The 15,666-nt window shown below is 43.1% G+C and overlaps 1 protein-coding gene across 1 annotated transcript in view; it reads left to right on the forward strand.

Annotated features, from left to right (window-relative positions):
• The window catches only part of PPARG (peroxisome proliferator activated receptor gamma), a 122,890-nt gene that overhangs the window by 59,163 nt on the left and 48,061 nt on the right, over nt 1-15,666 (forward strand). Inside the window, exons 3-5 of the mRNA XM_090022226.1 lie at nt 261-488; nt 11,202-11,371; nt 13,027-13,165. Of these exons, the coding sequence (XP_089878352.1) occupies nt 269-488; nt 11,202-11,371; nt 13,027-13,165 (529 nt within the window). The 5' untranslated portion in view covers nt 261-268. The remainder of the gene's footprint in view (nt 1-260; nt 489-11,201; nt 11,372-13,026; nt 13,166-15,666) is intronic.

The following is a 15,666-nucleotide window of genomic DNA, read 5'->3' on the forward strand; positions in this document are numbered from 1 at the left end:
AGAAACCACTTTACAGCATCTTCCTGCTTCTTTTTTGGGTAGAAAAAAAAATAGCTTCCCAGTTTAGGATAATGTATTCCAGTTCTGGGGAAAGGTGTGCAAGTTAATATGGTAATTTAAATTCTCAGTATATCATGCTTCCTATGTATATTTTTGTCATTTATTCCCAGAACCACTTTGTCATATATAGCTTTCAAGCCTCATTGCACAAAGAAAAAGCCAACTCTTTAAATGTCTATCTGTTCTTCTTTTTTTGGTAGGAATTACAATGGTTGACACTGAAATGCCATTTTGGCCAATGAATTTTGGAATTAACTCAGTGGATCTCTCTGCAATGGATGATCACTCCCATTCCTTCGATATAAAGCCATTTACAACCGTTGATTTTTCTAGCATTTCTTCACCACATTATGAAGATATTCCTCTTGCAAGAACTGACCAGACAGTCCTTGATTACAAATATGACATCAAGCTTCAGGAGTGTCAAAGTAAGTAATTTCTTTTTACATCTCAGAATATTCCTATTTGAATTGCATAGTGCTTTAAGAAGTATGCCCTCAACAAAAGAGCTTTGTTTCAGACCTTTTGGAATAAGGGCCACATCTTTAGATGAAAATGTTCTTGAAGCTGTATTTAAAAAATTACCAAATCAGATCTCTTTCATCTAGGGCTGTGCGAAGCTTCAGGTAGTGATTCAATTTGGAGGAGATTTGGCCCAATTCAGTGGCCGAATCTCTGAATACAAATTGAATCAGGGGAGCAATTAAAAGGTCCAAATTGATTCAAAGCTCTCCGAATCTTTCGAAAAGATTCGGAGAGCTTTGATGCTTCGGACAGTCCCTGGTGGCTACAGCAGGGAGTTGGACCCGGACTCCATTCTGGTAAATGGGGGTGGGAGAGGGAGGGCTGGGCGATGGGGGAGGGGACCGTGGGGGACCCCTGTCAGCCTGCATCCCCTGCCTGCTCCCCCCACAGGTGCCCCGCCACCCCAGCTCCCAGCATTTTTTTTTAAAAGCCCTAGTACTCACTGGGTGCTGCTGAGCAGGGGGACAATCCCTGCTGCCCCCCCACTGCCCCACTCTGCATGGAGGTCTCTGCATGGAGGTCTCTGGATGAGCCCCCTGATCCCCCCCTCACTCCCCTAGGCTCCCCAGGGCTGCCCTGCCCGGGTCAGCTCTGGCCCTTTAAGACCAAAAAAAACAAAAAAAACCCCAAGACTCACCAGCTCCTGCAGCAGCCTTGGGGCTTCCAGAGTCTCATGTGGATTGCTCCCGCAAGCAGGAACTGTGCGTCAGGGAGGGGATTCGGGGGGGGGAGTTCTTAAAGGGCCACCACGGTGGGCGAGGGCTGGGGCTCAGATGGGGGGGCCAGGGGGCTCATGGCAGAGCCCCCCATGCAGTGGGGGGCAGCAGGGATTACCACCTGCCCGGCAGCACCCATTGAGTCAGGGCTTTTTTTTTAACAAGTGCTGGGAGCTGGAGCAGGCAGGGCAGCGATTGCCCAGCTGGGGGGGATGGCCCGGCTAATTTAGAGATTCAGCAGGAGCCAAATCTCTGAATCAGATTTGGCTGAATCAAATCAGGACAGCGATTTGAATCACCAAATCGAATCACTGTCCCCTCAATCGGCCGAATCCAAAGCGAATACTAGCCACTTTGCACAGGCCTGCTTTTACCTGATAAGAGGGCTAGCATTTCCATAGCATGTTACCTAAAAGTGAGGATCTCTTTTGTATCCTAAACTGATTAATGAAATCATGGCCTAAATCTTGTCTGTATTGGAGAAGTTTGTAGTAATATGACAATATTGATTTTCCTAGTGTAGGGAAGCCCTTAAAATTTTATAGTTTACCTTTGGTATTGCTAGAGGATAGCAAAGAAGCCCCTAGTTTCTGAGTTGTCAGTAACACCTCAATTGAATGTTTCTCAGTCAGGTTTGGTCACCCTACTCCTGCTGAAAATCAGATTATTGACGTTCTGTTGCAAGACCAGCTAGAAGATTCTTTGACCTGATATTTTTATTTGTAGGCAGAAGCATAGCTAGGGCAGGGCAACCAGGGCTTCTGCAGCTGCATGATCGCACCAGTGGCAAGAGGCATCTGGAAGTTGCTGCTGCTCTGTTATGTCACAGCTGCCATGTGCAAGTAGCTGCATTGTTAAGTCTCTATTTGGGATTAAGTTCTTTAGCCATTTATTATAGCGAAGATAGTGACTTTAATTTTGCAAAATGAATAAAGAGAAGCTGTGCAGTTCCACTGAACCACTATTTAACCAAATAGGTGAAAAAACATTTTTATATATAAACCATTTCTTTGGTAGGAAATACCCATGAGGCTCTAATAACCCAGCATTGAAACAAATAGAATATAAAATCTTGATGCCCTCAATGAGGCAGCTTTCCATTAACATGACTGTAAAGACTTTGGGATTTGGTCTTTTCTAACATTCTAAAATATCAGAACGATTTGTATCTTATCTTGACATCCAGTTGTTGCAAAGAAGGTGAACTGCAGGTGTTCATAGCTTCATAGATTCGTAGATGTTAGGGTCGGAAGGGACCTCAATAGATCATTGAGTCTGATCCCTTGCATAGGCAGGAAAGAGTGCTGGGTTCAGATGACCCCAGCCACATGCCCATCCAATCTCCTCTTGAAGACTCCCAAGTTAGGGGAGAGCACCACCTCCCTTGGGAGCCTATTTCTGATTTTGTGAAGAAGTTCCTCCTAATGTCCAGTCTAAATCTGCTCTCAGCTAGCTTATGGCCATTATTTCTTGTGACTCCCATGGGTGACAAGGGGTCACCTTGGTAAGTAGAGCTTCACCAATTCCCTTCTGTGCCCCCATGATGAATTTATAGGCAGCCATAAGGTCACCTCTCAACCTTCTCTTGCGGAGGCTGAAGAGGCCAGGTGCCGTAGTCTCTCCTTGTAGGGCTTGGCCTGCAAGCCCTTAAGCATACGAGTGGCCCTTCTCTGGACCCTCTCCAGGTTATCCACATCCCTCTTGAAGTGTGGTGCCCAAAACTGCACACAGTACTCCAACTGTGGTCTGACCAGCACCCAGTAGAAGGGAAGTATCACTTCCTTGGTTCTGTTTGTCATGCATCTGCTGATGCATGATAAAGTACAGTTAGGTTTTTTGATGACTTCATCACACTGACAACTCATGTTCATTTTGGAGTCCACTAGGACTACAAGATCTCTTTCGCTTCCGTGCTACCAAGGTCATGTCCTAGGCAGTAGATGTGCTGGACATTTTTCCTTCCTAGGTGCAGCACTTTGCATTTCTCCTTGTTAAATTGCATTCTATTGTTTTCTGCCCATTTGTCCAACCTATTCAGGTCTGCCTGTAGTTGTTCCCTGCCCTCTGGTGTGTCCACTTCTCCCCACAGTTTTATATCATCCACAAACTTGGACAGAGTACACTTCACTCCCTCATCCAAGTCACTGATGAAGACATTGAAGAGTATTGGTCCAAGAACTGAGCCCTGCAGGACCCCACTACCCACGCCCTTCCAGGTCAATACCAACCCATCCACTACCACTCTCTGCATACGACCCTCTAGCCAATTTGCTACCCACCAGACTGTGTAATCATCCAAGTCACAGCCTCTTAATTTGTTCACCAGTATGGGGTGGGATACCATATTGAAGGCCTTCCTGAAGTCCAAGTAAACAATATCTACCCCTACTCCTGCATCCAGGTGTTATAAAAAGGTATTTAAAGACTAATTAAAACCATGGTCCTCCTGTTAAATATCCATGTTCATAATTATTAAATGAATATTTTTAATTTTTTGCTATACTTTATTGTCTGTCAACTGGTAAATTCTGTCCTTAACTTTGAAGGTTTGGAGAGTACCTGTTAACAGAATGAGTGTGGCCTTACTATGCACTCAGGGTTAGCAGAGGTCTTTAGATATGGGGATATCGAAACTCCCACTATGCACATAGAGGTGGTTTTTTAGGATGGTATAGTGTTTGTCAGTCTGCAGTACCTCCTCAGACACCATCTTCATGTGTCAAAGCCTACATCTTTTTGTGATCTTTTTGTTACTAGATTTGTTGGCTTTTTTTTCCCTATTCATATGATTAGTGATCATGGGTAGAAAGATCAATGCTTTCTTTTATGGTCAGCACTGTAGATTGTTGAAGATTTACCATATTTGTTTGTATTTACTGAGATGGTAACAGTAAGCTGTAAACAGTAAACAATTATACTACAAAAATCTAATAGAATCTATTATAATACATGTACAGTTAAAATCTTCACAAACATTTATGTAAAAAATTAGAACTTTGCTGTTCGCCCTTTCAGTTTCATAAATTCAGAAACAAGTTCTTTAAGACAAAGTTTTCCTGCTATTTCATGTTCTATCGACACGGTCCAACAAGTCTCTCTTGCAGCATAGAAGAACGAAGGTATGTCTTTATCAATTTTAACTTTGAGAACCTACTCTCCCCACTAGCAACAGAAACTAGGAGAGTCAAGAGAATGCGGAAAGCAGTGAAGATGTTGGGAAAACTGTCAGTTTATATTCAGAAATAAATGTCAGTACATGTTTCATTGTTTCATCGTTTCATAGTTTCTAGGGTTGGAAGGGACCTGAGCAGATCATCTAGTCTGAACCCCTGCCATGGCAGGAAAGAATACTGGGGTCAAATGACCCCAGCAAGGTGTTCATCTAACCTCCTCTTAAAAACCCCCAGGGTAGGAGCCTGCACCACTTCTCTTGGAAGTTGGTTCCAGACCCTAGCCGCCCTGACTGTGAAGTAGCACCTCCTCATATCTAGCCTAAACCTACCCTCTGCCAGCTTGTGACCGTTATTCCTGGTCACTCCTGGCAGTGCTCGGGGGAACAGTGACTCCCCCAATGCCTGCTGAGCCCCCCTGACTAGTTTATAACAGGCCACAAGATCCCCCCTCAGCCTTCTCTTTCGAAGGCTGAACAGGTTCAGGTCCTGTAGCCTCTCCTCATAGGGCCTGCCCTGTTGTCCCCTGATCATACGAGTGGCCCTCCTCTGGACCCTCTCCATGCCGTCCACATCCCTCTTGAAGTGTGGCGCCCAGAACTGGACGCAATATTTCAGCTGCGGCCTGACCAGTGCCGCATAGAGGGGGAGGATCACCTCCTTGGACCTGCTCGAGATGCATCTGTGGATGCATGACAAGGTGCAGTTGGCCTTTCTAACTGCCTCCCCACACTGCCGGCCCATGTTCATCTTGGAGTCAATGATGACCCCAAGATCCTTTTCAGCCCCCATGCTGACAAGAGGGGAGTTCCCCAACCTGTAGGTATGGTGCCGGTTGTTCCTCCCCAGGTGCATCACCTTGCACTTGTCTGTGTTGAAACCCATCCTATTCTCATCCGCCCACCCTTGTAACCTGTCCAGGTCTGATTGAGCCTGTTGCATCCTTCCAATGTGCCCACATCCCCCCACATCTTAGTGTCATCAGCAAATTTGAACAGGGTGCTTTTTACCCCCTCATCCAAATCACTGATGAAGATGTTGAATAGTGGGGGCCCGAGGACCAAGCCCTGCAGAACCCCACTGCCCACGTCCTTCCAGGTTGAGAAGGACCCATCCACTACCACCCTCTGGGTGCGGCCCTCCAGCCAGTTGGCGACCCAATTGACTGTCTGGGTGTCTACACCACAGCCCCCCAGTTTCTTAATGAGAACGGGGTGAGAGACAGTGTCAAAAGCCTTCTGGAAGTCCAGGAAGACTATGTCCACTGCTACCCCTGCATCTAATAATCTGGTGATCTGATCGTAAAAGGCCACCAGATTGGTGTGATAGGACCTGCCACTGATGAACCTGTGTTGGTTGCCCCTAAGCATGCAGTCCCCTGCTGGCCCTTCCTGGATGTGTGCCAGCATAATATTCTCAAATAGCTTGCCTAGGATCGAGGTAAGACTAACCGGCTTATAGTTTCCCAGGTCCTCCTTCCTGCCTTTTTTGAAGATGGGAACCATGCTGGCCATCTTCCAGTCCTCTGGTACCTCACCAGAGCACCACGAGTGTTCATAAAGCCATGCCAGGGGACTTGAAATGACCTGGGCCAGTTCCTTTAGAACTCAAGGGTGGAGATCATCCGGACCGGCTGACTTGAATATGTCCAACCCCTCCAGAAGCTCCCTAACTAAATCCTCGCTAACCCGTGGCCCAGGTGTGCCTCCCCTGGGGCCCGAGGGGGGCCCAGTAGGGAGGTGGCTGTTCTGGTCCCTACTTAGGAAGACGGAGGCAAAGAAATCGTTAAACATGTTAGCTTTGCCGTCTGGTGTGACAACCAAATTTCCCAACGTGTCCTGCAAGGGCTCCACATTACCCGGGACCTTCTTTTTACCCCCAATGTATTTAAAAAAGGACTTCTTATTGTCCTTAATCTGGGAAGCTAGTCCCAGTTCCAACTCTGCCTTGGCCTTCCTAACTACCCCCCTACATCCCCGAGCAACTACAGAATAGTCCTCCCTGGTGATGACCCCTTCTTTCCATTGGGTGTAAGCCTTCTTTTTAGCAAGGAGATATTCCCGGATGCTTTTGGTGAGCCATGGAGGCTTGTGTGCTCTCCTGCTCCCTTTGATCCTTGTTGGGATTACCTTCCTTTGGGCTTGGAGGATCGTCTCCTTAAGGAGCGACCACTCTCCTTGGACATCTGGCTCCCCTCCCCTCTGGGACCTCAGCGCTTCTCCAACTATCCTCAGCTCGTTGAAGTTTGCCCTCCAAAAATCTAGGGCCGCTGCCTTACTGCATGTTGAGATTATCCACATCTGTATATTTTGCCACATCTACAAAATGAATTATGATTGTCATCTGCTAAATATGACTCACATCTTGTGTACAGTCCTGAATTATTAAAAAGTATTTTGCAGATGGGCAGCTTTTACGATTTTCTCTTTAACAGGATTTGCTAGGAGTTGAATTAGTTCATTCTGTAGCCTTCTGTCATGGTACTGGGTCCCCAGGGACGGTGTAATACCCCTAGGGATTCTTGACCATGCCAATCCTACCCAATGGGCACCCTCTTTCTCACCTGCCACATCTTGTTGGTAATTATCTTGAATAGGGAGGCTGCGCTCGAGTTTACATTGGGCACGGTCCTGATGGACCCTGCTGACTTGTGGGTTCTTGGACCCCTTTTGGGTCTTGCACAAAAATGGTTGCCTTGGGGTACCTTCAGCCTTATGGGCTAGATGCATAACTCCAAAACTTCCCCTTTACCATGCCCCAAGCCTTGCAGATGGTATTTACCACTTGTCTCTCTCCATGCCCCCTGGCGCTGGGCTCTCCTCAACCCTGTCTCTGCGCCCCCCGGTGCTGGGGCCTGTTCACCCCCTTCAGCTCTGCGCCCCTGGTGCTGGGGTCTGCTCACCCCTTTGTCTCTGCGCCCCCACCTCTGGGTTCTGCTCACCCTCTTCATCTCTGCGCCTCCCTGGCACTGAGGTCCCCAATGAGGCCTCCTCCTTCCCCAGTAGCTTCAGCCTGATCCACCGGTGTTTATAGAAACAACAACCAAAAATATGAGCCCCTGGGCTATAACATAACACAAGAAGTTCAGGGTGTGCTCTGCCTTTTTAAAAGAGTCAAACTTCTTCCCCGGCACTAAGTGCCTTGTAGGCAAGGGTACCTGGTGAGTTCTTGGAGCCCCATTAGCCCTAAGTGCAGTGTCCCTGGGCAATTCCTCCCTGGAGGCTCCTTCCCCTTTGGCTGCTGGCAGGGAACTGACCCTCTAGTCCCAGCCGTGGGGTTTATATGTGCCCAGGGCCCTGCCTCTTCTGGTCAGCTGACTGGCTGCAGGAGCAGGCTAATTCCCTCCTTATGCCTGCTGCCACAATATCCTTCATCTGTGGGGGTTCCTGCCTGACTTCTAGTGCCCTCTCTCTAGGCAGTTTCTGCCCTTAAAGGAGCAGGCACCTTAGTGCCCTGCAACACCTTCTCCCAAGGTAATGAACATGGGTTTCGTGGTCACTTATTTTACACAGATGCTCCTTCATGACTGGATCAAACAAAGCCAAGTATTCAATAAATTTTAAGAAGTTTCCATTACCAGCACTGTATAATTTTTCATTTGTCCCACAGAATGCCCAGTTTTGCCCACCAGGAACTCTCACTAAAGCAATCAGTCGTTCCAGTATTTACGGCCAGTATTCTTCCTCTCGCTTGATCCCATGTAAATTTTCTTCATCAATAGTTTTCTGTTTTTTCAATCGCAGTTCAAGTTCTTTCCAGTTTTGGAAATTTTCCAAATGTTCACAACTTTTTTCATGAGAAGAGAGAATTGCAGATATGTTTTTCCAGTCCTTTGAACCGTTTTCAGTAAGTGATGATGCACCAGTTGCTTTACTGCTAAACAACTTGCAGCAGAAGCAAACCACTTGAGTCTTTTGACACTGAATATTGTAGCCGCTGTCAATACATTTCTTCCCCATTGGTAAGTAACCTCTTGCAATGATGCAAATATGGATCTTTTATTTCCATATTTAGGGAAGTGAAATTCCTGAACTTGTTCAGATCCATGTTCCACCATTATTTGTCGCACAAGATCATCACATCTAGGTGATGTAGCAGGGTCACCGTACTGTAACTTGTTTGCACCTTCTTCATCTTTCACATATGTACCTTCTGCTCCCTTATTATCTTTCTCTACCTCAACTTCAGCATGTGTGTCTGTAGGCAAATAAATTTTCTCGATTTCAAAGTCAGTTTAATGCTGTGAGCTGCCTTCGTCTTGAAGTAAGCTGCCTTCATCTTCATGTCAGCTTCCTTCATCTTGATATTGTGAACGGCTTCCATCTTGATATGGGTAAAATGGAAGTTATTTCAGAATGGAACCCTTTTGCTTTGCTTGTTCTTTTTCCTGTTCAGCTTTTCGTTTATGATACTAAGCTCCAGACGGGTTTTTTCCATCTGCCATGGTACCATTCCCCTGAAACAGTTTTAAACTGTTTTAAATAAATTATCAATATAGAGAACAATCAATCTAAGCAGGAGCAATGCATAGGGGCAACGCCATGAGCGTGGTGGTGCACCCCCTACAAAAAGGTGTTGCCAACATTGTCAGCGGCGCCTGCAGCCAGTGACCCCTCTCCCTCCACTGCTGACACTGCTGGTGATGTCTACAGGCAGCGCTCCCTCCGTCATGCTCCTGCTGCTGCCATGCCCCCCCAGCTGCCAGGGGCACGTGACATTCATGAATCTAAGTACAATTTCAAAGAAAATTCTGACTGTGATGACATTAATAATGTGGACAATTGAATAAATTATCATGGAAGAAATATAGATAGGCACTGCCTGAAGTGCCTTAATGGGCAAACTGCCCCTGCAATCAGGAAGGTATTTGTTAGGATGTACGACTAAGGGTGTAAACATGGCAACTGGTTATCTAATGTTGGTCAAGACTGCGTAATCAAGCAGATGTTTTCCTATTTCCTTGCCATGGTCCTCTGTAAAGTAAATTGTCATTGTCCATTGAGTAGTTATGTTTACTTATCTCATATATCCCAGCAGATTTCTGGGTCAACCAACCTTACATGTTCTGTACACACTGTCATACAACTGTTTCCTTACACAACAACGATACACTTTATATAATGAACTAATTAAAGAATATCTCTTGAGCTTGCTAGCAATTAATTAGCACTCACTCTGCATTAACACACATATTCTAAATGCCTATGTATATCTTACATGAGTATCCAAACATAATATGTACATAAATGCTTACCCCTAGCTCAACTTACTTTAAAAAATCACATGCATTCTTATATGAATTAAATGTAACGATTCAGCAATCATACTCTGACCATTTCTAGACATTATAAAATTAAGAATATTAAACATGACCACTCAGGTGTACCTAAGATAATAACTACATTGAGATCTACGTTGAAATCTACAAAATCAAACCAAGAAATTCCTACCTTGAAGCCTGTTTCCTGAATTATGGGCACAATTCATATCTATACCCGGAGTTGGTGTATTTTGGTCATCTTGATGAAATCTTAAATGCATCTGATGAAATCTAGGCTGCTTTAGATTTTAAAAAGAGTGGCTGGAAGGGAGAAGGAAGGTGTAAGATGAAATTAGTTTCACAAGCTGTAAGATGATATAGTAGGGGTTCATTTTTTAGGATGACAATGCCAGTGGTATGCTCTTGTCATAAGTCCGTTTGAGAGTTGAAAAGGTAGGAGTTGTGATTCTAGTGAGCTTTCCTCTGAGATCTTTTCAGAGGTCTTTCTCCCCTTACCAAACCAAAGTTCTTAGACCAAGGTGGTGCCATAGCTAGCCAGGACTGTTATTTAGAATAATGTTCCTGTTATTTTGTTCTGCGTATACTTTTGACACCCGCCTCCCCAAATTTTGTGCCCTAGATGACTACCTAGTTCACCTAATGTTTGTACCAGCCCTGCATACAGCAGTATTAGGTTGCAGTAGATTAACTCTTCTGTAAGATAGTAGTGTTGGGGATAGTACTGTCTTACAATAGAGACCTCTAGCCCCTGACAGACCTCTGGCCCCTGCCAGCCCCTCCACCACCTGACACCACCACCCAGAGCCTGGGGCTGACCCCCCATACCTCCTGCCAGCTCAGAACTGCTTCACCCCAGCTCTAATTGCTGTGGTCCCAGGCACACTTGTAGACACTGTGCCCAGGAGCAGTTAACTCTGGCAGAAACTGTGCCTAAATTTATTGCGTTGCCTTAACAGCATGTGTAGATGCACCCACTGAGACTGAACCACATTTTCCAGTAGAAAGACATATTTTTAAGAGCATAAGCACCTTTAGAACACTGTTAACCTATTTAATGATCCAAAATATCAAACTGACTGGTTCTTTCATGTAATTGTGTTTTTAGACTACATTAGGGACTTCAGCCCTGCATTTGCAATGAATACCACAAGGCCTTTGAACAGTGAGAGAGTGCGCTACAGATTTGAATTCTGAACCTATGATTCTCTTTCTACTCCAGAGCCTACCATCTTCAAAATTGTTCAGCCTCATTTATAGCCTGCTTATATGGCTGCATGTAGTTTATAGTACTTTACACCTTTTGTTTACAACTCATTATTTTTAATATCAAACAGGGTTAAGAATCTGGCCTTATTTATACTATGGTTGCTAATTATAATGAATCTATTTATTGTTACTTCTTGATCTCTTATTGTACGTTTTGACCAGGTGCTTTTTTTTCATACACAGGTGCAATCAAAATGGAGCCTCCTTCTCCACCTTATTTTTCAGAAAAAGTCCAGTTGTACAATAAACCTCATGAAGAATCTTCTAATTCCCTTATGACTATAGAATGTAGAGTGTGTGGAGACAAGGCTTCTGGGTTTCATTATGGTGTACATGCATGTGAAGGCTGTAAGGTAGGTGGTCATATGGGTGTCCTCTCTGTCATGAGAACTTGCTACTATTACCAAGTGAAAAATCACTTGTGAAAAAAAGAATCTGAGAGATTACTGTCAAGTTAAATGCAATTTGTTTAAAATGTTTTTCTGTTACAGACACATTCTATAATTAAAATTATTTTTTTAAATAATTTTCTTTTTATTATTTATGCTAGATTTATTTTCAGTTTAGTCAATTACAAGAAAAGGTGATCTAATCAGGATTATCCCATTACTACTTTAAAAAGTAGATTTGACTTAAAGGAAGGTTAGTGCCCAGTTCCAGTTTTTAGTCCAACCTTAGGTAATTGCATGTTCAGTTTTTATAAATTCTGATTTGGTAGCATTCTGCACTCGCTTTGCCCAGGTGTAGACAGTTATAGAAAGTCTCAAGATATTAGAGAGTGACTTAAAAAACTACAAAGACAGCTTATCTTCAGTATTAGGTGATCGATGCCAGGGTCATCAAGAAAGTATAAATAAAATGATAATATTTGCTTCTTGTAGCTTGTTGAGTCACTAGTAAAGAAGGTAAATCAACATTCAGTATTTTAAAGCACCTGAACTGAAATTCATCATGTCCTGTGAAAGATGCATAATGGGATAGACCTAATTTAGTGTTGAACAAAAGCATGAAAGTCAAAATTGCAAACAAAAAAATTATCTAAAGAATAGTATGTGTATTGTTGATTACTTAAGGTCACGATGAATTATGTAAATGGAAGTCAGCACCATGCTTATAACTTAGGTATGAGAAAAACTAGTTGTAACAAGTAATGATTTCTAATAAACTTGGATATGCCTTATTAATATAAACTGTGCATGAATAATCTAAAATTACAATCATATGGGGGTTGTTTAAGAACAGTCCTAATTTTGCATTACAAATCTAATCCAGCAAGAGCAATAAACCGTTTAGAAACACATTGCTTCTGAAATGTGCTGTTGCTCACTGGCTATTATTTATGCTGTTGATAGTTGGCTGGAAGAGCTGTATTTTTATGCAGAATTCATAACTGGTTCTAAATTCTAAACCACCACATAAGCAGAAATATTTTTGTTATGTTGTTAGATTCTATTTCTATAAAATTTGAAGTAATAAAAGAATGTTGCAAAAAGACAAGATTTTGAATTTCCCTGATAATCAATAAGAATGTATCTATAGGCCTACATTGCTCTGTTCAATAGTTACCCTGCGCAAGTGGTTTAGAATTTTTCATGCGCTCTTGTACTTTGCACACCAGTAAGTTCCAAACAGTAAAAACAAATTGAATGCTCCGAATAAATAATCATCCTAGGAATTAGATTCCAGAAATACCTATTTAAAAAAAGGTCAGCCCTAAGAGCACCCAGGTAAACAGTATAGGTAGAGGAAAATGAATCTTTAAAAAGGGAGAAACAAAAAGATTTGCAAGGAAGTAAAGAAACACAGTAAAAGGGAAAGAAACATATCCCACAGCTAGTGTTAGGATTTGCTTGAAATTTACCATCAAAAGAGGGGGAAGATGGAAAACCGGTTGTATGGTCAATAATAGAAAATTATGACTTATGATGGAGCATGTGTAGCAAGTTTTTCATGTAATCACAGATAATTTTATGCTGATTGTTTACCCATATTTTTATATTTATTGCAGGGTTTCTTTCGAAGAACAATCAGATTAAAGCTGATTTATGACAGATGTGATCTTAATTGCCGCATTCATAAGAAAAGCAGAAATAAATGTCAGTACTGCAGATTCCAGAAGTGCCTTGCAGTTGGCATGTCACATAATGGTAAGTGTTAGATTTTCAGCACTTTTTTTACAAGTTATATTTAATCTGTAAAATAAAACATACAAGTAATAAATTCTCATTTGTCTTGTGGGAGTACCTATGGACATCAGCCCCATTGTACCAGGTACTGTATAAACACATAACAACTAGAATGAAGACATGGACCATCTTTGTATTATACAAAAAACAGAGAGGGAGATCTACGATTACTGCTAATATGAGGCCTGTGTTTTTATATTTCTGTGATTCCTGGGCATAACATATTTAATAAGATACATTTTTTCTAGTACTCATGACTAGTGGCATTATTAGCTTCTTCTTGTTTCACTGTGGGTATGGACAGATATGCATTTTGAAGAGCTCCAAATCCCAGAGCACTTCAGATTTGACACCATACAGATGTGTAGCCTTGCGGCCACTCCCTCACTGGAGATCTACAAAAAGGCCATGAAGGTATTCAGTGGCACTGCTTTCCAGGCAGGGGACTGAATAGCAGGGACTCCTGCATGCTTCTTGGTCTCTGGGGCTAAGTACAAACAGTCAAAAAGCCCAATATGAATGAATTTAATATTTGCAGGTTAGTCTAAGCTGTGTAGATTGAACTGATAAGCAAGTGAACAGACATTCACTTTTGATTCGGGAAATGCAGCCACATGCCTGCAGTGGCTCAGGCCAGAAACCAGGCAGTGCTAGAGCATTCCTCCCCGCTCAGCTGAAGCAGACAGTTTGGGCCAAAGCTAGCCCACCCACCCTGCAAGTGGAGGGAGGTTTGTGAGGAAGGTACAAAGCATCCTGGGATTCTGAGGGACTGTGAGTAAACTTGAATCTGGAGGAGATCAGGGACAGATTTAGTTCAATAAACCTAAATCTGTTAAATCTGATCCTCTATCCATTCATGTTTATCTTAAATGGGGTTCAGCCATTTTGAAAGTGGTTTATGTGCACTGAACTTCTATTGTGTTACAGATTTGAACTGATTTCCAGTCACTTACACTGGTTTATGTTTAATTTCTGTCCCTAGCTTGGAGGTTTCCAAAGACAGCTGAGTGCAAAGAGAGCATTCATTGGCTGACTGTCCTGCTCTTCCCACCACTCCCTAAGGAAGGTGGAGTGGGGAACAGAGCACTGTGGAATGCAGAGGACTTCTGGAGCATACAAACATTTTAGGAAGTGCTTCAAAATTGTTCCTTTTTTATTTTTTTCTGAGGGTCATTTTTGAAGCACTTCGGCCAGCTTTAGGCCATGTCCAGATGAGCAAGGTCGTGTGCTTGCCATGGCACAAATAGAAGCAGCACAGATTTGTGCCACAGTGGGTGCCCCTGCACATGCCCTTTGTTGTGGACTGTATCCAGCTTCCCCCAGCTCCCCACTGGACTCCATGTGCTTCAGAGGGGGAGGTGAGGAAGGAGGGGGCTGACTGGGGCAGAGAGCGCCTCAGTGTGGAGATAGCCAGCAGGGAGCAGCATGTGGTGACGGGATATTGCCCACAGATGGCAAATTACCAGGGCTGTGCATGGTTTAATGTGCAACAAGTGAGGATTGTGGGGCCACAAAAAGGTTTGTGGGGCCACAAACCATATGTGCCCTGCATGTCTGGATTTCAAGTGCTTGTTTCTCCATGAACATCTGTGCCTTTGCTGTTCAGACCACCTCAAGCATATTTGAGCGCTTCAAACAACACAGCTGTCCATGACCTGTATCACTTCCTAGCTAAACTGTGCTTTTGCATGTAGGGCCAAATTCAATAATAATCTTGCTAATTACAGCAAGTAGAATGGGGAATGTACCACAAATTATAATTAATCGTAACTGGAACTTGCTGCACAAAATGCCTAACTAGGTTGGATGCTAAGAATGGTATAAAAGGATCCCAGCAAAACTTTAGATAGGCATAAATAGTAAATTACTGTCCCATCTCTAATTTTCCCCTTCTTTGCAGGGCACAGAGAAATTAAGTTTCTTTGAACATTAAAGTCAGTTTATGAATTCATGTGAAAATGCTTATTTCGGGACTTTTGAAGGGTGACAAGCCAGACAAAAATGAAGGTTCTTTACTCTTTCTTTGGCAAAGTCTAATAAAAACAGGAATTAAATGTCATAACGCAGAGACTTATGTAATTCTAAGAGTAAAAAATTGCAAACATGACTGGGAAAATAATTTCTCTGTGGTTTTTTTAGAACTTTAATTATTCTCAGTATAAAAAATGAGTGTACTGTGCCCCAGAGGAAAACTTAACTGTGGTTTGTGAACCTAATACATGCAGTGAATATAAATTGGGATGGGAAATGTTTTCCTAATAGAAAATATGGTTTTTAAGTTCCTGGGATGCAATACTAACTCTTAAAAATAAATCTTAGTATAAATTACTTCTGTGGGTATTTTTATAGTAATTCAGGGTTTTTTACTATTATTATTTTCAAGGTGTGTGCCAAATTTTCTTGCAGATTAGCATTGTGGTTTATACTCATTTCAGTGTTAACCATGAGCATGTAAGGCAGAA

The sequence above is a fragment of the Crocodylus siamensis genome, chromosome 11 (genome assembly GCF_052110815.1).
Source record: "Crocodylus siamensis isolate JL-2025a chromosome 11, ASM5211081v1, whole genome shotgun sequence".
NCBI classification, from domain to species: domain Eukaryota; kingdom Metazoa; phylum Chordata; order Crocodylia; family Crocodylidae; genus Crocodylus; species Crocodylus siamensis.